This window comes from Helianthus annuus, chromosome 13 (assembly GCF_002127325.2).
Source record: "Helianthus annuus cultivar XRQ/B chromosome 13, HanXRQr2.0-SUNRISE, whole genome shotgun sequence".
Classification (NCBI taxonomy): Eukaryota; Viridiplantae; Streptophyta; class Magnoliopsida; order Asterales; family Asteraceae; genus Helianthus; species Helianthus annuus.
Window position 1 is genome coordinate 125,756,787 of NC_035445.2, and position 23,909 is coordinate 125,780,695.

General features: G+C 38.3%; 2 protein-coding genes across 3 annotated transcripts; one reads left to right on the plus strand and one right to left on the minus strand.

The window, feature by feature from the left end:
- Positions 1 to 9,714: 9,714 nt before the first annotated feature.
- On the plus strand, positions 9,715 to 14,150 carry LOC110899302 (basic leucine zipper 9). The gene is made up of 6 exons (XM_022146192.2): positions 9,715 to 10,096; positions 11,945 to 12,065; positions 12,366 to 12,519; positions 12,601 to 12,676; positions 13,056 to 13,181; positions 13,684 to 14,150. Exons 1-6 carry the CDS (start codon positions 9,830 to 9,832, stop codon positions 13,999 to 14,001), a joined length of 1,062 nt encoding a protein of 353 aa, XP_022001884.1. The 5' UTR covers positions 9,715 to 9,829; the 3' UTR covers positions 14,002 to 14,150.
- A 695-nt stretch (positions 14,151 to 14,845) lies between these two features.
- Positions 14,846 to 21,571, minus strand: LOC110899301 (beta-lactamase domain-containing protein 2). 2 transcript variants are annotated; one of them, XM_022146191.2, is made up of 7 exons: positions 21,449 to 21,571; positions 19,727 to 19,862; positions 19,419 to 19,576; positions 18,162 to 18,234; positions 16,171 to 16,365; positions 15,670 to 15,763; positions 14,846 to 15,577 (listed from the first exon to the last, which is right to left on the minus strand). In XM_022146191.2, exons 2-7 carry the CDS (start codon positions 19,856 to 19,858, stop codon positions 14,988 to 14,990), a joined length of 1,242 nt encoding a protein of 413 aa, XP_022001883.1. In that variant the 5' UTR covers positions 19,859 to 19,862; positions 21,449 to 21,571; the 3' UTR covers positions 14,846 to 14,987. The 2 variants fall into 2 exon arrangements, with proteins under 2 accessions (XP_022001883.1, XP_035837362.1); XM_035981469.1 differs by lacking the exon at positions 21,449 to 21,571 and adding an exon at positions 20,522 to 20,584.
- Between the last annotated feature and the right edge of the window lie 2,338 nt (positions 21,572 to 23,909).

Below are 23,909 nucleotides of genomic sequence, written 5' to 3' on the forward strand. Positions count from 1 at the left end.
GGGTAAAGTCTGGTTTTTGGGATAAGCATACCAAGTCTCTGCACCAAGCCACCACCGCATCGACCGTCGACACCACCACTGCCCAACCCTCCAAGTCATCAAGAAGAAAGAAGAAGCACAACAACAACAGCTCCAGCAACAAGAACTGTGCTGTGACAACGACTGCTGCTCCTCTGCAAGCCGTACAGGCTCAGCAGCAGTCGCACCATCGACAAGCTCCAGTGATCAATGCGCTGCCAGCCAAGCGCGCTTACACAGGTCCCCACCCGCTCTGCCCGACATGCTCATACCATCATTCGGTGGGAATTGACTGTCGTTTCTGCGCCCACTGCAACCTCTACGGGCATTTCACTACGAATTGTCGCTATGGTCCCCGTTAAGCCCCAGTTCAAGCCGCCGCTCATCAAGCTCTACTCCCAGCCCCTCAAGGCCAACCTGCAGCTCAAGCACCGGTGTTCAATGCTCGAGTCTGCTTTGCATGTGGTGATCCTAACCACTTTGCAAACATGTGCCCGAACCGGGTTGTGAAACAAGAACCCCAACAGCAGCAGCAACAGCAGCAGCCTCAGCAACAACAGCAAGCAGCCCGTGCCAGAACCTTTAACATCAACGCCCGTCAAGCCCAGGCTGACAACAACGTGGTTAATGGTACGTTCCTTGTGAATGGTATTTATGCATCATGTTTGTTTGATACTGGAGCCGATAACTGCTTTGTGTCGTTTGAATTCGAGAAGCTCCTTAGTCGTAAGCGTTCTTATCTCCCCTCGTCATTCGAAGTCGAAGTTGCTACTAGAAGAACCGTCGCAGTTAACTCTGTTCTTCGTGATTGTACCCTCGAGCTCAACAATCACCTCTTCCAAATTGATCTCATTCCGATGCAACTCGGAAGTTTTGACATCATAGTAGGCATGGACTTTCTTTGCGAAAACCATGCTGAAGTTGTGTGTTTTGAAAAGATGATTCGATTCTCGCTCGCAAATGGTGATCTCTTATGTGTATACGGTGAAACAGCTTCGAAAGGTCTCAAGCTCATGTCATGTATCCATGCTAGCAAGTATCTCCGCAAGGAATACAGAGCTTTCTTGGCCAACATTGTAGTGGCGGAGAAGGAAAAGAAAAAGAAGGTTGAAGTCAAAGACGTCCCAGTGGTTCGTGAATTTCCTCAGGTATTCCCTGATGATCTTCCCGAACTACCGCCAAGTCGTGATATCGACTTTCGTATCGACCTCATTCCTGGAGCTAACCCTGTTGCCAAAGCCCCTTATCGACTCGCACCATCCGAAATGAGGGAACTCTCAAAGCAGCTCCAAGAGTTACTTGAAAAAGGCTTTATTCACCCGAGCACCTCTCCTTGGGGCGCGCCAGTCCTTTTCGTCAAAAAGAAGGATGGGTGGTTCAGGATGTGCATCGACTATCGGGAATTGAATAAGCTGACCATCAAGAACCGTTATCCCCTACCTCGAATCGACGATTTGTTTGATCAGCTACAAGTTGCATCGTTTCTCGAAGATCGATCTACGTTCAGGTTATCATCAGTTACGCATACAAGAGGAAGATATACCCAAAACCTCCTTTCGAACTCGCTATGGCCACTATGAGTTCGTTGTTATGCCTTTTGGTCTAACCAACGCACCCGCGGTTTTTATGGATCTGATGAATCGTGTGCGCAAGCCTTATCTTGACCGTTTCGTCATCGTGTTCATCGACGATGTCTTGATTTATTCCAAGACGAAAGCCGAACACGCGCAACATCTACATTTGGTTCTCGAGTTGCTCCAGGGGAACCAACTCTACGCCAAGTTCTCCAAGTGTGAATTCTGGTTGGAGGAGGTTCAGTTTCTGGGTCACATCGTGAATAGTTAGGGTATTCATGTCGATCCCGTGAAGATTGAAGCAGTTAAAAGCTGGATTACGCCAAAGAACCCGTTTGAAGTTCGTTCTTTTCTCGGACTAGCGGGCTATTATCGACGATTTATCGAAGGATTCTCTAAGATCGCTGTGCCGCTTACCGCTCTTACTCATAAAGACAGGTCTTTTGTTTGGGGAACTGAACAAGAATCTGCTTTTAAACCCCTAAGCGCAAGCTCTGCAATGCTCCTGTTCTCGCGTTGCCAGACGGAAACAACGATTTCATTGTCTATTGTGATGCTTCCAACCTTGGTCTTGGCTGTGTTCTCATGCAACGGGACAAGGTTATAGCTTACGCATCTCGTCAGCTCAAAATCCACAAAAAGAACTATACAACCCATGATCTCGAGCTAGGCGCAGTTGTTTTTGCATTGAAGATTTGGCGACACTACCTGTATGGTACCAAGTGTACGATCTTCACCGATCACAGGAGTTTACAACACATCTTTAATCAGAAAGAACTTAACATGCGTCAACGCCGATGGGTAGAAATTCTTAACGATTACGACTGTGAGATTCGTTATCACCAAGGCAAGGCAAATGTTGTTGCCGACGCACTCAGCAGGCGGAGTTATTTGCTCAGTATTCGCAATACCCAAGCCCAACACAATCTCGAAGCTCTCATCCGTGAAGCCCAACATGCTTGCTTTAACGAACGCACCTTGAAGAAGGAGAGAATCTATCACGATGGAGCTCAGCATGTAAGCAAGGCAGATGGGATTTTCTATTATCTGGACTGAATTTGGATCCCTAAGCGGACCGATTTGCGAAAGCTTATAATGAACGAAGCCCACAAATCCCGGTATTCTATTCATCCTGGTGCCGATAAAATGTACCAGGATCTTCGTTACAAGTACTGGTGGCCGGTATGAAACGGGATATCGCCCTCTATGTTGGAAGTTGCCTGACTTGTGCGAGAGTTAAGGCTGAACATCAGCGACCTTCCGGCTTACTCGAACAACCTCCAATCCCCATATGGAAGTGGGAGAGTATAGTTATGGATTTCATAACCAAACTTCCGCCCACGCCATCAGGTCACGACAACATTTGGGTAATAGTTGATCGTCTGACCAAATCAGCCCACTTTTTACCAATACGGGAAGACTACAAGGTAGAACAACTAGCCCGAATCTACACCGACGAGATCATTTGTAATCATGGTACGCCTCGTGACATCATTTCGGACCATGATGCTCGGTTTACTTCGCGATTGTGGGAAACGTTTCAAGCGGCTCTTGGTACGTCGCTTAACCTGAGTACTGCATTCCACCCTCAAACCGACGGACAGACTGAAAGAACGATCCATACTCTTGAGGACATGCTCCGAGCGTGTGTTATAGACTTCGGTGGTAGTTGGAACAAATTTATATCGTTCGTCGAATTCTCGTACAACAACAGCTATCATGCCAGCATACAAATGGCACCATTCGAGGCTTTATATGGAAGAAGATGTCGTTCGCCTATTGTATGGCACGAGATCGGTCATTCGCAATTAACCAGACCCGAGTTACTACAAGAAACAACTGACAAAATCCTCCAGATTCGAGACAACTTGTCGAAAGCCAGGGACAGACATAAGAGTTACGCCGATAGAAGACGCAAGCCCCTTGAATTTGACGTTGCCGACTACGTACTCCTAAAGGTATCACCTTGGAAGGGTGTGGTCAGATTCGGCAAGAAAGGGAAACTAGCGCCTCGATATGTTGGACCTTTTAAGATTCTGGAAAGGATCGGAAAAGTCGCCTACATACTCGAACTACCGGAGGAACTTAGTAACGTCCACCCAACTTTCCATGTGTCGAACCTCCGAAAGTGTCTAGCTGATCATGATCTGATTGTACCTCTCGACGACCTTCAAGTAAACGAAACACTACACTTCGTGGAAAAGCCTGTCGAAATCATGGATCGCCAAACCAAGCAACTCAGACGCTCACGCATCCCTATCATGAAAGTCCGATGGGAAGGTAAGCGGGGCGCAGAGTTCACTTGGGAACTCGAAAGCGACATGAAGGCTAAGTACCCGCAGTTGTTTGAATGAAGATCTGAAGCGAGAAATTGGTAATATCATCCACGGTGCTGTGCAGCTTTGAGCCTAATTTCGGGACGAAATTCCCTAAACAAGGGGAGGCTGTAACACCCCGTGTTTTCGAATGTCAAAGTCAAAGTCCAAGTCAACTTTGACTTCTTTGACTATAATTAGTCTATTTTATATTTTATTTGTATTATGTGGAGTAAGTGTTGTTAATCAGAATGAGTCGAAGTAATCGAATGTTAAATCGACGCGAACCGATTTACGACTGTGAATAGTAGGAAGTAACAATGCGATAAAGTTAACTAATCAGTAATCAAACCGATCTAACCATCATCGAACTCGAATCTCGAATTACGCAAACTTTGGTTGTTTTACATGTGTGTGCCTTATGTGTTGCCTGTGCGTGTTTACTTTATGTTTTGTGTGGTGATCAATCGAATCAATCGAAACTCGAATCGAAACTCGAAACTCAAAATCGAATGCAATCGAAATCGAATTATGACGAATGGTAACGTAAGGATAGTGTGAAATGTAGATGATTGTATGTTAGATATAGTGATTGGGACTGAAAGTAATTTGAATTGGAAACTCTATCGTACTCGTATTATCTTCAATCGAAATCGAAATATCGAAAATCGTCGCACCGAACACTCGAACCAGGCTGTTGATCGATCAGGCTGTCAGCCGATCGAACAGCCCAGCCGATCGGACGGACGGTCCGATCGAGCAGGCTGTCCGATCGGGATGCCTGGCCGATCGGCCAGCCCTTTCCTCTTTTGGAGCCTATAAATAGGGCTGTCATTGTCATTCTTTCCACTTTTGGAATCTCTCTGACCGATCAGCTCGTGCTCCTCACCTTTTCTCAGATTTCTTCCAATTTCGGTAAGTTTTCATCCTAAATCTTGTACTTTCTTGATCAATACACACTCCTACACCTTTCTACCTTTCGAATCTTGATTTCTAATCGTGAAATCATCAAGATCTAAGCATTCTAGGATGATGTCATCATGGTGTTCTTCAAGGACATCATGTTTTGGCCTCAATCCACCATGGATAGCTCGGATCTAACCGATTTCCACATAAACAAGCTAAGATCTATCAAAGATCTGAACATTTACATGGTGTGAAGGATTGAAAGAAGGATTTCCAACTTTCTTTCAACTCTTTTACACTCAATGCCTCCAAACCGATAGAAACGGAGCTTGAGTCAACTCACCAATCATTCTAGTGGATGAGTGGTTCAAGATTCGGATTCTATCTACGAGGTTCACCGACTTCGGGTTAAACATCAAACTACCGTTCTGAACAGTTCACCGGCCGGACTTAGGTGATTCCTGTCCAAGCAGGGGAAACAAGTAAGAAAGAAGGTTCTATGGTTCAGCTCGTTGTCAAACTACCTCGAAATAACGTCAAATAACCAAACAGCCAAGTGTTAGACGAACAGGCCGACCAGGTCAGGATGCTGACCGAACGGTTAGGCTGTCCGAACGAACAGCCCAACTGATCGGACATGTCAGCCGATCGACCAGGCCAGCCGATCGGCTAGCAAGTGGCCCCACACTTTGACAATTCCATGAAGTATAGTATTGAACGAGGTGATGTCCGATCGAACGAACCGGTTGGTAAACATTACTCATCGGATCATGAGATACTTATGCTTCAACCCTTGATCGATTTACAACTCGTAGTAGTACGGAGTGCCACCATCGAAGTGACTAACCGATCGGTTAAGCCGACTGATCGAACAGACCGTTCGATCGATCGACCTAAACGGTAAGAACACTTCAGTGTTCTCAAATACTACAACGAAAACTTCAAAAGGTCAAACCATCATACACAAACACATCCTACTCAAAGGAAGAAACAATCCACTCGAACTGTCTAGCTGATCGAGCCTACCGGCCGATCGAACAGACTGTCCGAACGGACTGTCCAGCCGAACGAACAACCCGTTCGATCGAACCTGCTGTTCGATCGACCAGGCTGTTCGACCCACTTACACTTGTTTCCATTTTACGCGTATTCATCGTTATGCTATCGAACTGTTCAGGCTAACCCTACTCTCAAGCGCTCCCTTCAATCCATCAATCAATCGCTGTGAATATACTCGATCCCTTTTTGCTTTTAGCACTTTTGGGTGTTACATACGTTACTTATATCAAAACACAAACGATCACACTACTCAAGTTATTTAAACGCTGACCAATATGCATGTATTACGTGAATAAATGAATCCTTGTTGGTTGTGTTTACATGTGGAATGCTGTCTACCTGCCTTAACGACGTAGTACTATAGTTTGGACTCAACACCCGTTCACACGAGGGTTGTTAAGGACAATTACTTGCATGGATTACGGTGGTAATCATGTATTGCGAACTGTCTCGGACAGTCAACCCGCAGTCTTTGGTATCGATAGATCCATGTCGATAATTAACATGCTTCGTTTTCCTCTGTGTACGTAATGGTTATGCGTAAACTATTTCGAACTCTATATGCTATTATCAAACTTGTATGCTTACCTTTACATTATATGTATTGACTTTATTTTAACGTATGTGACAGGTGTTTAAGATGTTTGCTTGCTAGGAAAGCGAGGCTAGAATAAAGCTCTAGAGGCCCCCAACAAATAGTTGTCTGTCAGGAACAAGTGTCTAAATCATAGTTGTCTGTAGATCTTGTTCGGCAGGGTCTTTAGGAGCATTTGAACAATATTTATTCGTTTTTAATTAAATCTGAGTTGTCGGAACAGAATTACTTGACTAGTTGTTATCTATAATAATATATTGTATTATTTGGGATACGGTATGGGACGTATCATTTAACTAAATAGTATAAATAGTTGTTGTGGAAACTTCTGGACAATCTGTTTCGCTCAGTGCCATGCCCCGATGATTCCGCCATCGGTTGGGGTGTGACACATATGCAACAAATGAACATACATAGCGTGAAATGCAATGTAAAACAATATACTAAGTATGCACTAAATGGACATACATAACATGTGATGTGATGTAAAACAATGTACTAGGTATGCACTGAATGGACATACATAGCATAAAATGACGTGTAAAACGATGTACTAAGTATGCACTAAAAGGACATACATAGCAAAAACATAATGAAATCGTGTACTAATAGTGTACTAATGAATATATCAAGTATATGATATGAAAACATGGAAAGCATGAAAGTAACAAGTAGGCACATGTGTTTCACCCCAAAACGTTTGAAAAACAGTAAAAGAGGGGACTATGTACTCACTTGAGGGTGCTTAGAAGTCTTGAATAACAACCAAGCAAAGCTAGAGGGATCACGGAATCAAACGGCACCTAATATAGGTAACTATGTAAATAAACGGACCTAAATCGGAAGATCGGATAAAATGTGGTTTCGTAAACCAAATGAGTATAGGAACTCATGTAATATGGTTTAACAAAGCATACATTCTAAAACGGAACCTATTCTAAGTGCTTACGACCCATTATGACTCGTTTAGGTAGCTAACGCTACTTTAATGCGTTGTTCGCGTAAAACGCGTTCGGACCGCCTAACTAGTCCTATGACAGGTAAAATATGCCTTAACATGTCTAATATTGTTGCCTAATCATTTTAGATGTCAAAAATTATGTTACATATGCTTAAAATGAATTTTGGCGTAAAAAGGGCATTTTGGTAATTTTCCTAATGCATATAAACTACCTATCATACAACTAACTAAACGATGTGACCATAAGGTATAACCTCGGAAGGTTATTCCCTATACAACTATGGCCACCTAATGTGTTTGGTCGGATCCTATGATCGACCAAACGGATCGTGTTCGAAAGTCTAAGCGATTGTTTAGATTGCTTATCTTACGACCCTATATAAGCACTAAACCTAAAGTGACGAGCTAAACATGTTAAAACATGTTTAACGAGGTTTGAAAACAGGTTTGGTCTCAAAACAAAGGGTCTTGATACCTAAAAGTAGTTTGGTTACAAAATACGCAAGAATACGCATTTTGGCTGAAACTACGACTCGTCACTATGCCTAGATAACGTGGTAATCAGTAGGTATAGTCACAAGAGACTAAAACCATCGTGATTATGCTCACGTTATGAAGTTTAAACGAACTTCGCGTTGACCATAAACTGGTCAATGCAGAAATTCAAACAAAGTTTGACTCTTAAGCTAAAAACGCATAAAAGAACGAAAGGGGACTTACAAAAGGTCCAAGAACGGAAGCTTGACCCGATTATTCTCGGGTATGAAGTGAAATTACTTCAACTTAGAGAACCATCAGATCAAGGTGTGAGTTTCAAGCAAATAGGGGTGGGGTATTTATAGATTTCGGGTGACCGTTAGGATTGTTCCTCGATAAACGAGCTTTAATCCAGGCCATACATGTGTACCCCCTGATTTGTAAAACAATGGGAGCCTCAAAACAAGCCCCTAGAATCATAAAAACCATTTTCAACCATGGGGAACAGCTGGAAGAAGCTGGAAATTTATTTTTGCACATTTGACAGTTTTAGGCGGCCGACGTAAGAATCAAAGAAGGCTTACGCGGCCGGCCTAAAACTCAGATCAGCAAAACAGTTTCATAAATTGCAGTTTCAGTCCCTGCATGCTTTTAAGGCCATTTTTGATGCGTTTAAGGCCCGTTAAGCCATTTTCAAGGCTTTACAATGATGCCTAAGTGTAGGGGACATAAAACATGCTCAAAAATATGTCGGATGTCGGTTCGTTTGGCCGTATGATCGCGATATTCGCTTAATTACGACGGAATACGCATGAACGCGAAAAACGATCCAAATTGCGCAACGAATGGATTTTTCTTATGCCAAACACTAAAATAAAATATTTTAATGCTTACATAAATTTTTGGATGTCCGGATGTATTCAGAACGTAAGTTATGCGCGAAAATGCAAACTTATGTACTTTTTGATGCTTTTAGTCCCTGAATGACCAAAAAGTTTTTTTTAGCATACCGAACCCCTCAAAGCCTATTTCTAAGCTATGTAAAGGATATCTAGGGTATTTTAGCAACATTATTTTTGTACTTTTTTTTTACCACTGAATTAGCATGTTTTCTTTGGTCTCCATTTTGCTTTTAATTATAGTAATGTCATCTACACTCATATATTTAACTTTTTATTTTATGGCATTTATGTAATTTACTCATTTGTTATGGCATTTGTAACCATCCTATAAGACAGTTTATTCTTTTTTTAATGTTTTGACCACAAAGGTTTTGGTTATTACACTTTGACCCCTTCAAATTATGTTAAGTTTTTTTAAACCAATTACATTCTTAGTTTCTTACCCTCCTGAATTTTCATAAATTTATCACACGTTCCATGAACTTTAATAAAGTTATTTTTACTCTTTTAAACCCGCATTACACTACCACCCCCGAATTTTAAAAAAAGTTGCTGCTTTAAATTTTAAACGAATTTTCGTTGCGACATCATGATTTTTAACATATCTTTTTATATATAGTTTCAAATAATATTAATTTATGTTATTGTACTGGAAATATGTAACCGAAACATAAATCGTTAACAATAACTGGACTTTTTATTATTATGATTATTTTTGCTTTCTAATAGACGTTGGTTCTATGTTGCAACGCGCGGATGAAAACAACGTACTGGAATTAATTTTTTAACAAAGAAGTAAAGAACCTTACAATGTTGAACATAAAGTCACCTCAAAGTGAGTGATTCTGACTTCCCTTCCACTGTTGATTTCACTCACTTTCTACAAAGTCACTTGAACCTTTGTACTCTTCCTCCCACTTTTCATAAAAAAACACACCCCTCAATCTTTTTCAAATCCTTAAGGGTGAAGTAAACCAAAAAGATCCAACTTTTTCCCAAGATTATATGTGGGCTTTCTGTTTATGATTCTAAATAATTCATTTGAATGTTACCCACATACCATCATGGATAACTTCAATCACAAACCATTCACCATGAGCAGAACTTTTTCTGAAATTGATTTTGAAGAGTTGTTTAAGCAGTCAATGGGAAGTGATGCTGATCACCGGGGTCACCCGCCTTCGGATGGGTTGTTTTCGGCTGCAGATAGTGTTGTTTTTAGTAATGATGATAGCAAAAACTATGCTGCTGGTTGTTCTCTTGATGTTGCTGTTCAGTATAGAAATCAGGTTTGATTTTTTTTAATTATTTGTTGAATTTTTTATTTGTTTATTGAGTTAAGATTCTCTAGGTAGGGCCTACATTAGACCAAGTTTTATTGTTGAAATGGAGTGATTGATTTTGAGTTCTTGATTTAAATTGTGTTTGATTTGAGAATAAGTTGTTAAGCGTTACATGATTGATAAGAGGATGGTTAAAGATGATGAATCTTGTTGAATTAAAGGTCAAAAGTTAAATTAAAATGAAAGGTTTAAAACTAATGTTGTACAAGTACAATGGGACTTTCTTGTAGAGTTAAGTTCTTGTGAAAATAAAATTATCGTACAAAACGTACGAAGTGAAAGAAAGTCAAAAAAGTGGCGGTGGCATTTTGGTAATTATCAGCAACTTTAAAATTACTCTAGTAGAGTAATTTTGAACTTCTGTAGGGTAATTTTGTAAAAGCTCAAGTAGAGTAATTTTGGTCGTGTAGGGTAATTATCAAAATTGTAGGGTAATTATCAAAATTACACTAACCCCCCCCCCCCCACCCCCCAAAAACCTAAAAAAACCTAACCCCTCCCCCCACCCCCCAAAAACCTAAAAAACCTAACCCCCCCCCCCCCCCCAAAAAAAAAAAAAAAAAACCTAAAAAAACCTAAACCCCCCCCCCCCCCCCAAAACCTAAAAAAACCTACCCCCCCCCCCCCCAACCCAAACTAAAAGCTAAAAACTAAACCATAAAGCTAAACCCCATAACTAAATGCTAACAAAATTACTCTACAAGACATTTCCCAAAATTACCCTACAGAAGTCAAAATTACTCTACTAGAGTAATTTGATAATTACCCTACATTTCTCAAAATTACTCTACAGATGCTCAAAATTACCCTATTGATGCTCAAAATTACCCTACAGATGCTTTTTGCTTTTCCCCAGTACAGTACTATTGAAATTGCTGATAATTACCATATTGCCACCGCCACTTTTTGACTTTTCTTTCAATTCGTACAGTTCGTACGTTTATTTTATTTTTATTTGATCTTTTACCCTTTCTTGTAAGCTCATTATATAGATAAAGAAATTATGGTTCCTCGTACCAACCAATAATTGCTTACCATGGTTTGTTTTTTGTTACACGAGTGGAACCTTCTCAGGACTCCGGGAGGTCCCCACTTGATTGCTCTACCCAAGCATGTTTAACATGTTTAATTGTGGAGTTCCGTTATACACAGCCAGTGCGCCTTAAACACGTTGATTGTATTTGAGGTCAGGAATTTCATATGGCCCAATATGTCAGAGCTGGTTTTGGGGCTGGGTGGGTCGGCGACCACCCAATTTCCAAAGCTCCAGAGGGCCCGATATTTGAAAAGGATGATTTTTTATATGTATATTTTTAAGTTTTTATCATATATTTTAAGGTTTTTTAATACATTTTAAGGCCTGATTTTCACTACTTGCCCGGGGTCAAAAGAGTTTTTAGAATACTCGACGCTCATGCAATACGTGGATTTTGCAAAGGTGACAGAACATTTGTTTTGAACTAAAGGTGAAATATGAGATTATCGTGTCACAAAATTTTTGAGTCCAAAATTCTCTTTTTTGTTTATTACTTTTTTTTTCTCTCTCTGACCATGCCTGTTTTCATCTTCAAATTTTTAATTGTTTTTGTACACATCAATCGGTTGCTAAAGATGTGAACATTAAGCTTATAGTCAAATAGGTGCAAGATTAATGGTATCTTACATCAGTTTGAAATATTGATACTAGAATCAAGTGTGTATTGAACATTGGTCACATTAGTTAGGTGTTCAATGCACCTTTGCTTTAAGTTCTTCTAGTTTAACCAATGAGTTTATTAACCATTTTGATTACAGGAGAATCTAAATAGGTTTTCAACTTCTGGCGGAATGCTCGGTAACTCTATATGGTCTCAGAATATTATTCCACAGAACTCTAGTGTCACGATGACAATGGATGCTCAGTCCTCGATTTGTGGTATGGTTCAGAACTCATTACCTTATAGCTAGATATGTGATGATATTTAAATATCACGTAATAACTTTTTAAACGCACATCCAAGCACCTCGATATGTGTTGATTCGGGTTATGTTTGATCTTTTACTGATAAAAAAATCTAGAATGGAATAAGGCCGAATCACCCAAAGTGACCTTTTCATTTATAAGACTTCCTAAATCATTTTTGTTTTCAAAACAATTTGACATTCTTTACTCATATATGAACAAAGTTTTAGGGGTTTCACATGGTTAGTTGATGATGTATTCATATTTGGTCAGCTGAGAGCCCAACTTCAGAAATCAAACCAATAAGGCGGGATAACAACGCCATCGGGACAACTAGTGATGAAGAACAATCAGACTATGATCCAGAGATTGAAACCGGCCAATGTGAACAGAGCAACGATGTAGTGGATGTAAAAAGGATCAAAAGGTAAAAATTCTTGTCAAGAATTTCTTTCATTAAACGGAAGGTTAGTAAATACTACTTTAATACGATTGACTATGAGTTCAGGATGGTTTCAAACCGAGAATCTGCTAGGCGCTCAAGAAGAAGAAAACAAGCACATTTAACAGATCTTGAGCAACAAGTATGCATCTAGTATTTACTATTTTTTTTAAATGTTGATATAAAGCAATAAGAACATGTTTGAAAACACCAACTAAACATAGGTATTACTGTACTAGAGGTGGAAATTTTGACCCCTTTAGTTATGAGCGGGTTCATTTGGGATATATCTGAAGGGTAAATTGAAAAAAGAAATTAAAAGGAAACAGGTCAAAAGCCGCCCAATGTGTATTGTTAAGGCGTAAAGTCTCCTAAATCTATCAATATCATATAGTTTGTGTAATAATATTTGACAGACTAATTATTTAATAAAAACAAAATGTCTTGTGAAAAAATAATTTATGGTCAGCTCAACACGCGCCAAAAATGATTTCTTTTGACCAGTTTCCTAACTAATCCAGGTGGAAAAGCTACGAGCAGAGTACTCAGTTTTGTTCAAGCAACTCACGACTGCTACGCACCAATACAATGATGCTTCAACCAACAACCGAGTGCTCAAGTCAGATGTGGAAGCCTTGAGAGCTAAGGTATCTTCTTTCCTTAACTATGAATGTAACAAGTTTGGTTCAATATACGTAACAGAAGCGAACACAGTACTTACATGCACTTTGACTGTTAAACACCTGTAATAACTTTTTCTTTTTAACAAAGAAAAATTTAAAATCCTAGAAAGTTTTAGAAAACGGGTCGGGTGGTGGTTCAAATTAGTTATGTCATAACGCGCAAATTTAAGTACGGGCTGGGCCAGTTTGACGTACCAACACTTTGTATCATTTTTTTTATAATTTATCAACATGTGATGTGTCAAATACGATAACAAAAAGTACGCTGTTAAATTAAAATCTTGATTTTATAATTTGTTAAAATAAAAAGACGTGGAAGGTTGTAAAGTTTTACACAGTAACTGGTTTTCGATCCATTTGTCCCCTTCCTACATCGCACCCGTTATCCACAAAATACGACCTTTTCTAGTCAAACCTATTTCTCTACCAAATCTTGGTGCTAAAAGAAAACGCTCTTCGATTACAGGTTAAGTTGGCTGAAGATACCTTGGCCAGGGGTTCATTAACATCTAGCCTGAGCCACCTTATTCAGAACCATTTAACCACTCCCCAAATGTTCAACTATCAAAATGTGCCTAGAATGGGAAACGTCTCTCCAACCATAACCGTTTGTGGGGATGACCATAGACCCCACTCTGGCCTACACGTTCCCGGGCAACATATGATGGCTGGACTAGGTGTTGAGCCTGACATCTTTAATGGTAATGCGAACAGTGGTATAAGCAGCGATGGTGGAAGTTGTGTAACTGAAATGTGGCCTCAGGATGCTCATAGTCCCGTTTGAACATTAAATAAAAGGGATTAATGTTTTAGAACCTTCTCGTTTGTTTGTGTTCTTTTCTGTTTCTTTTGCGTAATCTTATTGTAATTTATGTAATGCTTGTATGAACTTAATCTTGTGACATGATCTTGGTGAAGTATATTTTGGTTTTAGTTTTAAAATATGATGCAACTGTGGATGGATGTTAGGAACAATGTTCTTACATTAGTTTAGACCCTATGTAGTAGTTGACAAGTCTAGAATAGTGTACTATTATGTTGTGGAGGAAAAAAATCATTATAGCATGTTGCTCTAGAACACACATAGTGGCGGATCCAGGATTTTTTTTCACCAGGTTGCTTTTGATAGGTTTTCACTAATTCTCACTATCTTTTTTTTTTTTAAATCCTATAAAATTTCCACTATTTTTTTTTTATTTTTTTTCCAAACTGAGGGGTTCCCCGGAACCCCCAAAACACCCTGGATCCGCCACTACACACACAATCTCCTCTAATACAATTAATTTTAAGTACATGATTCTAAGCACCACACCTGGTTAAGCGATTACATAACCGCTTTACGTAAGGTTGACCCATGTATAAGAGTAGTGACTTGTGGTTAGAGGTGCACAAACCATAGTTTTTTTCCAAACTTGCTCGGGCTTGTTACCCATTCTGTTTTTGAATCATTTTGGTCAAAATAACTTAAAAATCGAACCTAGCTAAAATTAGAAAAAAGATAAGATAAAATAAAATAATAGCTGGTGAGGCTAAACGTACCTCCTCTCTCACAAACTTGGGTGGGGCCCACTATCAAATAGTAATTTTCCTCTCACATGAGGGGGTATGATTAGAAGAGACTCACTTTAATCTTAAATAAAACTAATAATTAGAAATTTTATTCAGATTTTCTAGCAGTTATTATTATTAGAGAAACAAGAAAGTAAACCATTACAACTTCAAACTAGTTTTCAATAAGCAACTTCAGATTAAAGCACTAGAACGAGCTAGTCATTTGTCATAGCATCCCGGTATAGGAAGATCAAGTTCCGCACAAACAAACTTGATTATCTCCCCAGTCAAAGCACCTGATGATAAGTTGTTAATGGTTACAGCAATTGCAAACCTGTTGTTTATGTCACAGTAACCTGTAGAACCACCTAAACCTGGGTGGCCAACCCCAATTACCGAACCATTGGTTTCACTAAATCTTATAAACCCAACCCCAAACTGCCCATCTGGGACGATCAAATCCTCATAATCTCCACTTCCCAAAAGCGCGTCATGAATTTTCCCTTTTGGGCTGGTAAAGATTTTTATGTCAACTTTATCACTCATGGGGTGGCTTTCGGATAAAGAGGGGTGACGAGGTGGGACCACACCACCGTCCACGAGGGTGGCATAGTAGCGAGCCACAGCACGAGCCGAGAAGTGTCCATTGGCCGCAGGTTGTATGGCACGACGCACATTGAGAGTATTTGATAATGGTATAATGCTTGACATCATGTTGAATGTGTATGAGGAAGGCCGTGGGATCGAGAACGAGTTGGGCTTATAGATATCATGATCTAATGTAACAGTTGCAAGACGAGACTCCACACCTGAAGGGAGGTAGAACATAATTTTTTTTTAAATGAACATTTCAGGAAGAATATGTGACATTGCATGTTTTGATGAATTAAATTAATAATACCAGGTGGAATCCCTATGTAAAGTTCGCCTTCGATGTTAAGTGGGCGCACAATAGCTTCCTCCAGAACGTCTTGAAACTTCTTTCCGGAAGCATGCTGGACACTCGAACAACTTATACATTATTCCACCAAAAATCGAGTTGTATTTAAAATAAAGTATTTTTTAGTTTCATGATAGAAAAAAAGTACTTTGTGTTTAGATGCAACTCGGTTTTGAAAGAAAACTAAACTATTTATCTAGTGGTGGAATGTTGCGACAAAAAAATGTTGCAACAAGGGTACTCGATCGTGTGGTATATTGTTTGCCCTAACAAAATCCTAGGCATCACAAAGAATTTGAGACAAAAAGTGGTCAAGTAATAGGGACCTGTTAATCAAGGTAACCTAAAGATCATGAGTTTGCATCCTACATATGTGTATTTGCAACAATATTGTCATCTGAAGCTTGCGACTCGTGAGACTTGAAGAAATTGAAGTTAAATAGAAAGGGAATCTAATGGTACCTCAATGATTCCACCACACAACCAGCCATATGATAGATAATGATACAACTGTACGCGACCAGGTTCAGTCTCAGGTGCAACCATAGCAATACGCTTTACGCACTCATCAAAATCACAAAATAATGTATCATCTTCTTCACAAACGCCAGCAAGAGCATTGTGTAGACCAGCCGTATGATTAAGTACATGATTAACCTGAGAGAGAAGGAAAAATAATTAGTTTATTTGATTTTACTCTTTGAAAGTGATCCTCCTTGTAAGGCTGGGTGGTGCCCTTTGGCGCCCCCTCCTTTTAACTCCAAATGGAGTTTGTTGATTAAGTACACAGGCCCCCACCTCTCCTTCCCTTTCACGCCCACCATTCTACTCACAAGAGCAACTTTGGTGCCCTCGGGGTGGTGTGGGAGGCACTAAAGACTGATGTAGCGGGGGGGGGGGGGATGACACCACACTACCCAGACTACACACTACACGTGAGAACTTGTTACCGGAAAACTTACGGTACACATCCAATTAATACCTACTAACCAATGGACTGGCTATGAAAAAAGCGGTTAAGGTTGGGTTGGTTGTTTCCTTCAAGGGGGTTAAAGGCAGGAAAATCACTAGAACGCAACTAGCTTGATTTGAAGCTTAGACCTCGACGGAGGGAGTTAAGTGCTTACTACTGCTAGAACATAATGTTTATTGTCACACCCCAGCCATGATGGGGTTTACTGTGACGGATTGATACCAAGTTAGCAACAAAAAATTATTTATATTACATATGGATTGTTTACACTTTCTAGGTAAATTAAACTAGAATTAATACAACTGAACTTAGAATTTATAGAATTTATAGAATTATCTTCTGTGATTATTCTTCTAAATCCTGTCTCATTTTCTAGAATCTCCTTCTAATGCAGGGGCGGAATTAGTGTATTAGGAGGGGTAGCACGGGCTACTCCTCAACCCCTTTCCGGTTTTATACAAAGGATATCCCTGATCCCCAAAAAAATAAATTGGGATGCCCCTAAAGTAGGGGTGTTCAGGATTCGTTTCGAATTCGAAAAATTCGAAATTCGTTTAAATTCGATTCGATTATCAAGAATTCGTTTCGATTATAAGAATTCGAATTCGAATTCGATTCAATTCGAGTCAAGTAAATCGAATACGAATCAAATACGAATTTATAATTTCAAATTCGATTCGATTCGAAATTCGAATAAAAATTATACATTTTTATTTATTATTTTTATATATAATAAATATATAACTTTTATTAAGCTATACTATAAATTATTTTCAAAATTGTTTCCAAGTATTAAAATTACCCATTATCAAACCCATTACATGACCCACAAGTAAAACCTAATTAACAAATCTATCAATAGATTTCTAAACATAAAAATATTAACTTGTAATGTGGAGTGATTATTCCCGACTTCTCGTTTTGAATTTTAGACTTGTGGTACTTTATTTGAAACTTTTTAATGTGATATCGTGCTTTATGGCTGCTTTAAAATTTATGTTTCATTTTGATAGTTTTTTTACATGTTTTAAAGAATCTAAATTAAATCAAATTTATTCGAATTCGATTCGAATTCAAAATTTTAATCGAATACGAATCGAATACGAATTGGGTTTTTTATTCGAATACGAATTCAAGGAAAAATAAAAATTATTCGAACAATTCGATTCGAATAATTCGAAAATTCGATATTCGATTCGATGAACACCCCTACCCTAAAGTTTTGGGTAAGATCCGCCACTGTTCTAATGTTTAGGTGTGAATGCTTAAAACACACGTCAATTATTATTGAATTCATGAAACATACAAATTTACTCAATAAAACAAATCTTGAACAAGTAGTCATCTTTATGCATGCAAATATATATAACCACATTGTTCTACCTAGCTACACGTTTATAAACCCATGTTTTAATAATTGACTATGCATACACACCATATCAAAGACAACTTTAATTAGAGAACTAAGATTAAAGTCAACCTTTATTTGATCTTTTCCATTCTTAGCAAACTCTGGCCAAAAGTTTCCAATGTTTTCATCGAGCTTCAGTTTCCTAAGATCAAATACATCATATTGTTTGTTATTCCCTACATGGGTGTCATAATCATGTTTAAATGCATATCATTTAGGGGAATTTATCAAATTAGCCAAGAATAAATTTTGACCACCAAATTAACCATTTGATGCCTCCTTGGAGCAGGGCATCACGGATTCAAATGTGCGGGATGCATCTTTCAAGACCCCTCATGCATCTTTAAATATGGAAGTGACACGTGTCTTAATGATTAGGTAGACTCCTCCAATGCCCCTCAGCAGACTTATCCAATGCCTCAGCAGACTCTTCCAATGCCCCTCAGCAGACTCTTCCAATGCCTCAGGTATGAGTTAAAATTTTATGTGGGACCTACCACCCACTTCATCTTCACCACCGCCAACGCCACCGCCACCGCCACCACCACTTCATCTTCAAGATCCTTCATGAGCTCCAGCAGGGAAGATGCCTCTTTCAAAGGAAGACATGATGATCGATCTGTGTTCACCAAGTCAACAGAGGATAGAAAGAAATGAATCTGAAGGAAGATTAGTAGTATATTTTATGGTGGTGGTGGTGGCGGCGGCGGTGGTGGTGGCGGCGGCGGTGGTGGTGGTGGCGGTGGCGGTGGTGGTGGTGGTGGTGGTGAAGATGAAGTGGGTGGTAGGTCCCACATAAAATTTTAACTCATGCCTGAGGCATTGGAAGAGTCTGTTGAGGGGCATTGGAAGAGTCTGCTGAGGCATTGGATGAGTCTGTGGAGGGGCATTGGAGGAGTCTACCTAATCATTGAGACACGTGTCACTTCCACATTGAAAGAGGCATCCCGCACATTTGAATCCGTGATGCCCTGCTCAAAGGAGGCATCAAATGGCTAATTTGGTGGTCAAAGTTTATTCTTGGCTAATTTGGTAATTTTCCCTATCATTTATCAATTGGTCAATTTGGCAGCTTATTTCAAGCTCTAAAGAAACGGGTCAAATAGCTTAAAGTGGTTAAAAAACTGACCAACTTGTATTTTAAATACATTCAACCCAAGTCATATTAGTTAAGTAATTATATGGTATTTATATTCAGATGTAACACACTAACTATATATATAAAAAAGGCTATTAACCGGTACACAATATTACCCGTTTTAACTTGTTACCCAAATGACTGTGATACCCTCTAGCTTCCATAAAAATAAAAACAAAGAAACATACCCTTTATCAGCCAGCCAATGTATCATACCGGCTGTGACGGCCTTAGTTACCGAGAAAACAGGAAATAAGCTGTTGGGCTGAACCGGACGGCGATTATATTTTCCAAGTACTCCAGCAGCAGTATCAATTATCACTTGCCCATCTTTGTATGCACAAACCTAAGAAACACAATAACATAATATATATTAGCTGCAAAGGTTTTTGCGACTGAGTTTTGTTGTAACAAATACGGTACAAACGGCTGCAATGAATTTACGACGGGTTCAGCCGCGCCAAATAGCCAATTTTGTTGTAGGGGAGAAGCACACCTGGATTCCAAGTATTCTATCAGTATCCTTTAGTTCAACCAAGAAACGCCTCAGCTTTGCTTCTACATCGGAATTGACTGGACTGTCATATAACCACCTTGTTTCTGTGGCAGCTGGTCCATTATTATTCATGTTGCTAAATGAAATTTATAGTTAGTAAAACAAGTGATAAAAGTAAAATCCCTGACTTATTGTGTAATATTAATATTAATCAACTATATATAAACATACAATCAAGATAATTATAAAAAAAAAACCTAGCTAGAAAAAAATATCTCCTAATTGTTGTGAAGATAACTCTTTTGGGGGATGAATCATGAGAAAGCTAGCTTAAATGAGAAAACAAAAGAACTACCTAAAAACACACCAATTTTTTTTTTCAATATTTTTCATAAAACTCTCTGTTTGTAATTTATAATTTTTTTAAAAAGTATTACACATATGCATTAATACGAAAAAACCTAAATCCCCTAACCCACCCCCACACCGCCCAGTGGCGGATCCAGGATTTTTTCCTATGGGTTCACTTTTTTTCGGTAATAAGATTTCTATTTTCGGATTGGCCATTAGGTCTAGTCGGGAAACGTAAGAATCGTTCTCAGTAGCCATACAATTCTTATTTTAACAAGACTAAATCATATTCTAAATTCATATTATTTAATCTAATACATGAGATTCAACTATTCAATTTTAAATATTCAATAAATTTCAACAACCAAACCCAATAATAATCCTAATACACATAACATACTCTCATATCAATTCAAACCAATTGTGGGACAGACTAGTAAGTACCTAGAGGGGCTTGTTTTGTGTGAAGTGCCTAAGTCATACCAAAAAATTGAAGCTTAACATACGAAGGGATGAAGTAAAACCAATTTCAAACCAAAATTATAAGTATTCAATCAAACTATCAAATCAATATTTCAAGTATTCAATCAATTTCAAAGAAAGATTGACAGATACATAAAGCTTTATGGTAATAATCCTCCAAAAATTATAACTTTGTTGGTACAAAACTTTCTGTGCACACTGCCACACCATATTGACTTTTGAGATCAAATGATTCACACATAACTTCAAAATTCAGCCACATTCTTTGAAGCTTTCAAAAGAAAAAGGCTAACAACTATACAAAAGAATGCGGGACTCAAACTTGGAATGTTAGGGTTTGCAACAATACGTTTAACCAGTGGACCACTGGAATTTTATGCTTGTGGGTTCACCCATAATTTATTTGTGGGTTCCTTTTCAGTTTTCTATATACGTTTTCACTAAGAATTACAAACCGAATGGGTTCCTGGGAACCCGGTGTTTGAACGTAGATCCGCCCCTGAGTCACCGCCACCCCCTATAAACCTAAACCCTCCACCCCCAAAAACCTAAAGCCCCCACCCCCAAAAACCTAAAACTTAACCTGGAACTTGGTAGTTTTTTAGTTTTCTCATGATCATCTCCCAACTATTCCATCTAATATATCTTAACAACAAGGTTAACTTAGAGATTGCTTATTACAACTGTTTGGTTTGTTTTGAAATGACATGTTTTGAGTTGCTTATACGAAACAACTCAAAATTGCTTATCGTGTATCAAAACACGATAAACAAAGAACAATACCGGAGTAACCAGACAGCCCGATTCAGCAAAAGGTCTCACGAGTCAGCACATTAATCTAACAATATATTCATCAAGGATAAAGCTCTAAAAGAATAGGAGTACAACCTTTCTCTGGACCCGATTGATTGACTATACCGATAGTTGAGTTCTTCAAAGCAATCAACCGGAGCTGATGATCACCGTATTCATATACTGCTCAGTTGCCCGACCTGTATCGAAATCTGGTTTGGTTCTTAATTTTATAAGCATCTGTTACACATGCAAAGGCCAAAGTTATCGGTAGGTTGGTGGGTAGGCCCCACATTGGGCCTCTTGTAATATGATCATATCAAATTATCATAACCAATATCTGGAATGTAATATGATCACTGTTGTCATTTTGTGTCTGTTTTTTTTTTGGCGAAATCTGGTATGGAGTTATTGCAATGCATGGTTTCTTGTTTTTATCTCTATCAGACTTGAATAATAAATAGAAATTGGTATAAAAAGTAGAAGAAGAGGTGAACATGTGAATTTGTAGCGTATGATTTTGTTGTAAATTCATATTAATTATAAATCATCAATATCAGACTTGAACAATAAATAGAAATTGGTATAAAAAGTAGAAGAGGAGTATGAACATGTGAATTTGTAACGTATGATTTTGTTGTAAATTCATATTAATTATAAATCATCTTCATATTAATTATAAATCATCAATATCAGACTTGAACAATAAATAGAAATTGGTATAAAAAGTAGAAGAGGAGTGTGAACATGTGAATTTGTAACGTATGATTTTGTTGTAAATTCATATTAATTATAAATCATCAATATAGTCCATTTATTAATAATTTTGATTTGATTAATTCTTTAGACTCCAGCTTCCATTTGTTATTGGTCTTTTAACTCCTCCTCATCATTATCATCATCATTAAATTCCACCAATAGCAAAACTTAGGTAGGGTAGGGTCTAAGGATGTTAAGATATAGACAGCCTTACCTCTACCTTGTAGGAATAGAGATGCTGCTTCCAGTGAGACCCTCGGCTCGATGGTAGTTTTGTATTAAGCGTTGGACATAAGGCACATAGCACTCGGCAATTAAGACAAAGGCTAATTAGTGCATGTACTCCCTTGTCTTTCGGCTATCAACGCCACCACATGATACATGATTAACCATCACCCTCTTTTAACATTATTTTCATGAAATTACTAAAATAATGTTAAAATTAGTGCACTTTCACTTTTGTCCCCCGAGCGCCCACACATATATACATTATATGCGCATACCGCAAGCGGGACGTATGTTATTCGTCTTTTAAGTAGAATTAGTAAATTGTCCCACGCGTTGCTGCAACATCTTGAAATTTTTTTACGTCAAAATGTAGAACCACTGAAAACATACATAAAAAATAATAATAAGCATAAAGAACATATTGTATTTGACCCGACTCATTTTTGTGAAAAGTTTACATCAAAACGTAAATCAACTTGAATTTATACGTAAATGTACATAAAAATAAACATGTAAAACTCGATTACAAAGCCTTTAGAAAGTTAAGGGGTTTTAAATGTTAATGCTAAAAAAGATAAAAGAGAAAAGAAACATCTCAAATCACTATTCGCCCTAAGTTGGTAATGGTAATTGTGATATATAATAATAATCTCCTATGTTTAATCTCATTGGTAGCATAGTATTCTTTGGTGACAGGTTCTTGCATTTATAAAAAGTAAAATAATTAATAATAAAGTAAAATAAAATAAAATAAGAACGCTCATGTTAAAATCACCACTCCCCGGCCAAGTAATCCAAAATATACCTTCACCTAGGGGTGTGTACGGTTCGGTTCGGTTATTAGCATTATCCGTAACTTTAACCGAAGTCATCGGTTAATCGGTTCGGTTAATTCGGTTAATTTGTCAGTTTTCGGTTCGGTTAATTTTCGGTTAATAACCAATTCAAACAAGGGCTAAATTTGTTACTTAGAAATACATGTAATGGAGGTACAAATACATGAAGTAGATATATAAATACATGAAATGGATGTATAAGTAAATGAACTGGAGGTATAAATGCATGAATAGATGTTTAAATACATAAAATGGAGGTATAAATAAATGAAATGAAGGTATAAAATGTAACGCCTCGCGTTTTTGAACTTTCTGTTTATAGCATAGTGGGTTGTACTTTCCTTTTCAGTCAGTTGTACTCTCGTTTATTCCCAAATTTCATTTTGAGACTTGAATCATAATGAAAAATGCATTGTTTTTGATCATATTCTTGTTTGATTTCCATGTTATGGATTTACACGTTGAAACACGTTGAAACTATGTTAAGCACGTAAAAACAGTGAAATTCCATCTAAATCTCAGCTCTTAAATTCATCGTTGCCAAAAGATTACCCTAAACCGAACAAAAATCGGGAATTCATACGTTAATTCGGTAGTTTACCAGAAAATTCGGGGTAAATCAAGTATTTGTAATATTTAATAAATTTTTGTTAACTAGGTTATTAACAACTTTAATTAACAAGGTTAATAAGGGTTATGTTAACTAGGTTAGTGTATTTTTTTCAAAGAAAAGC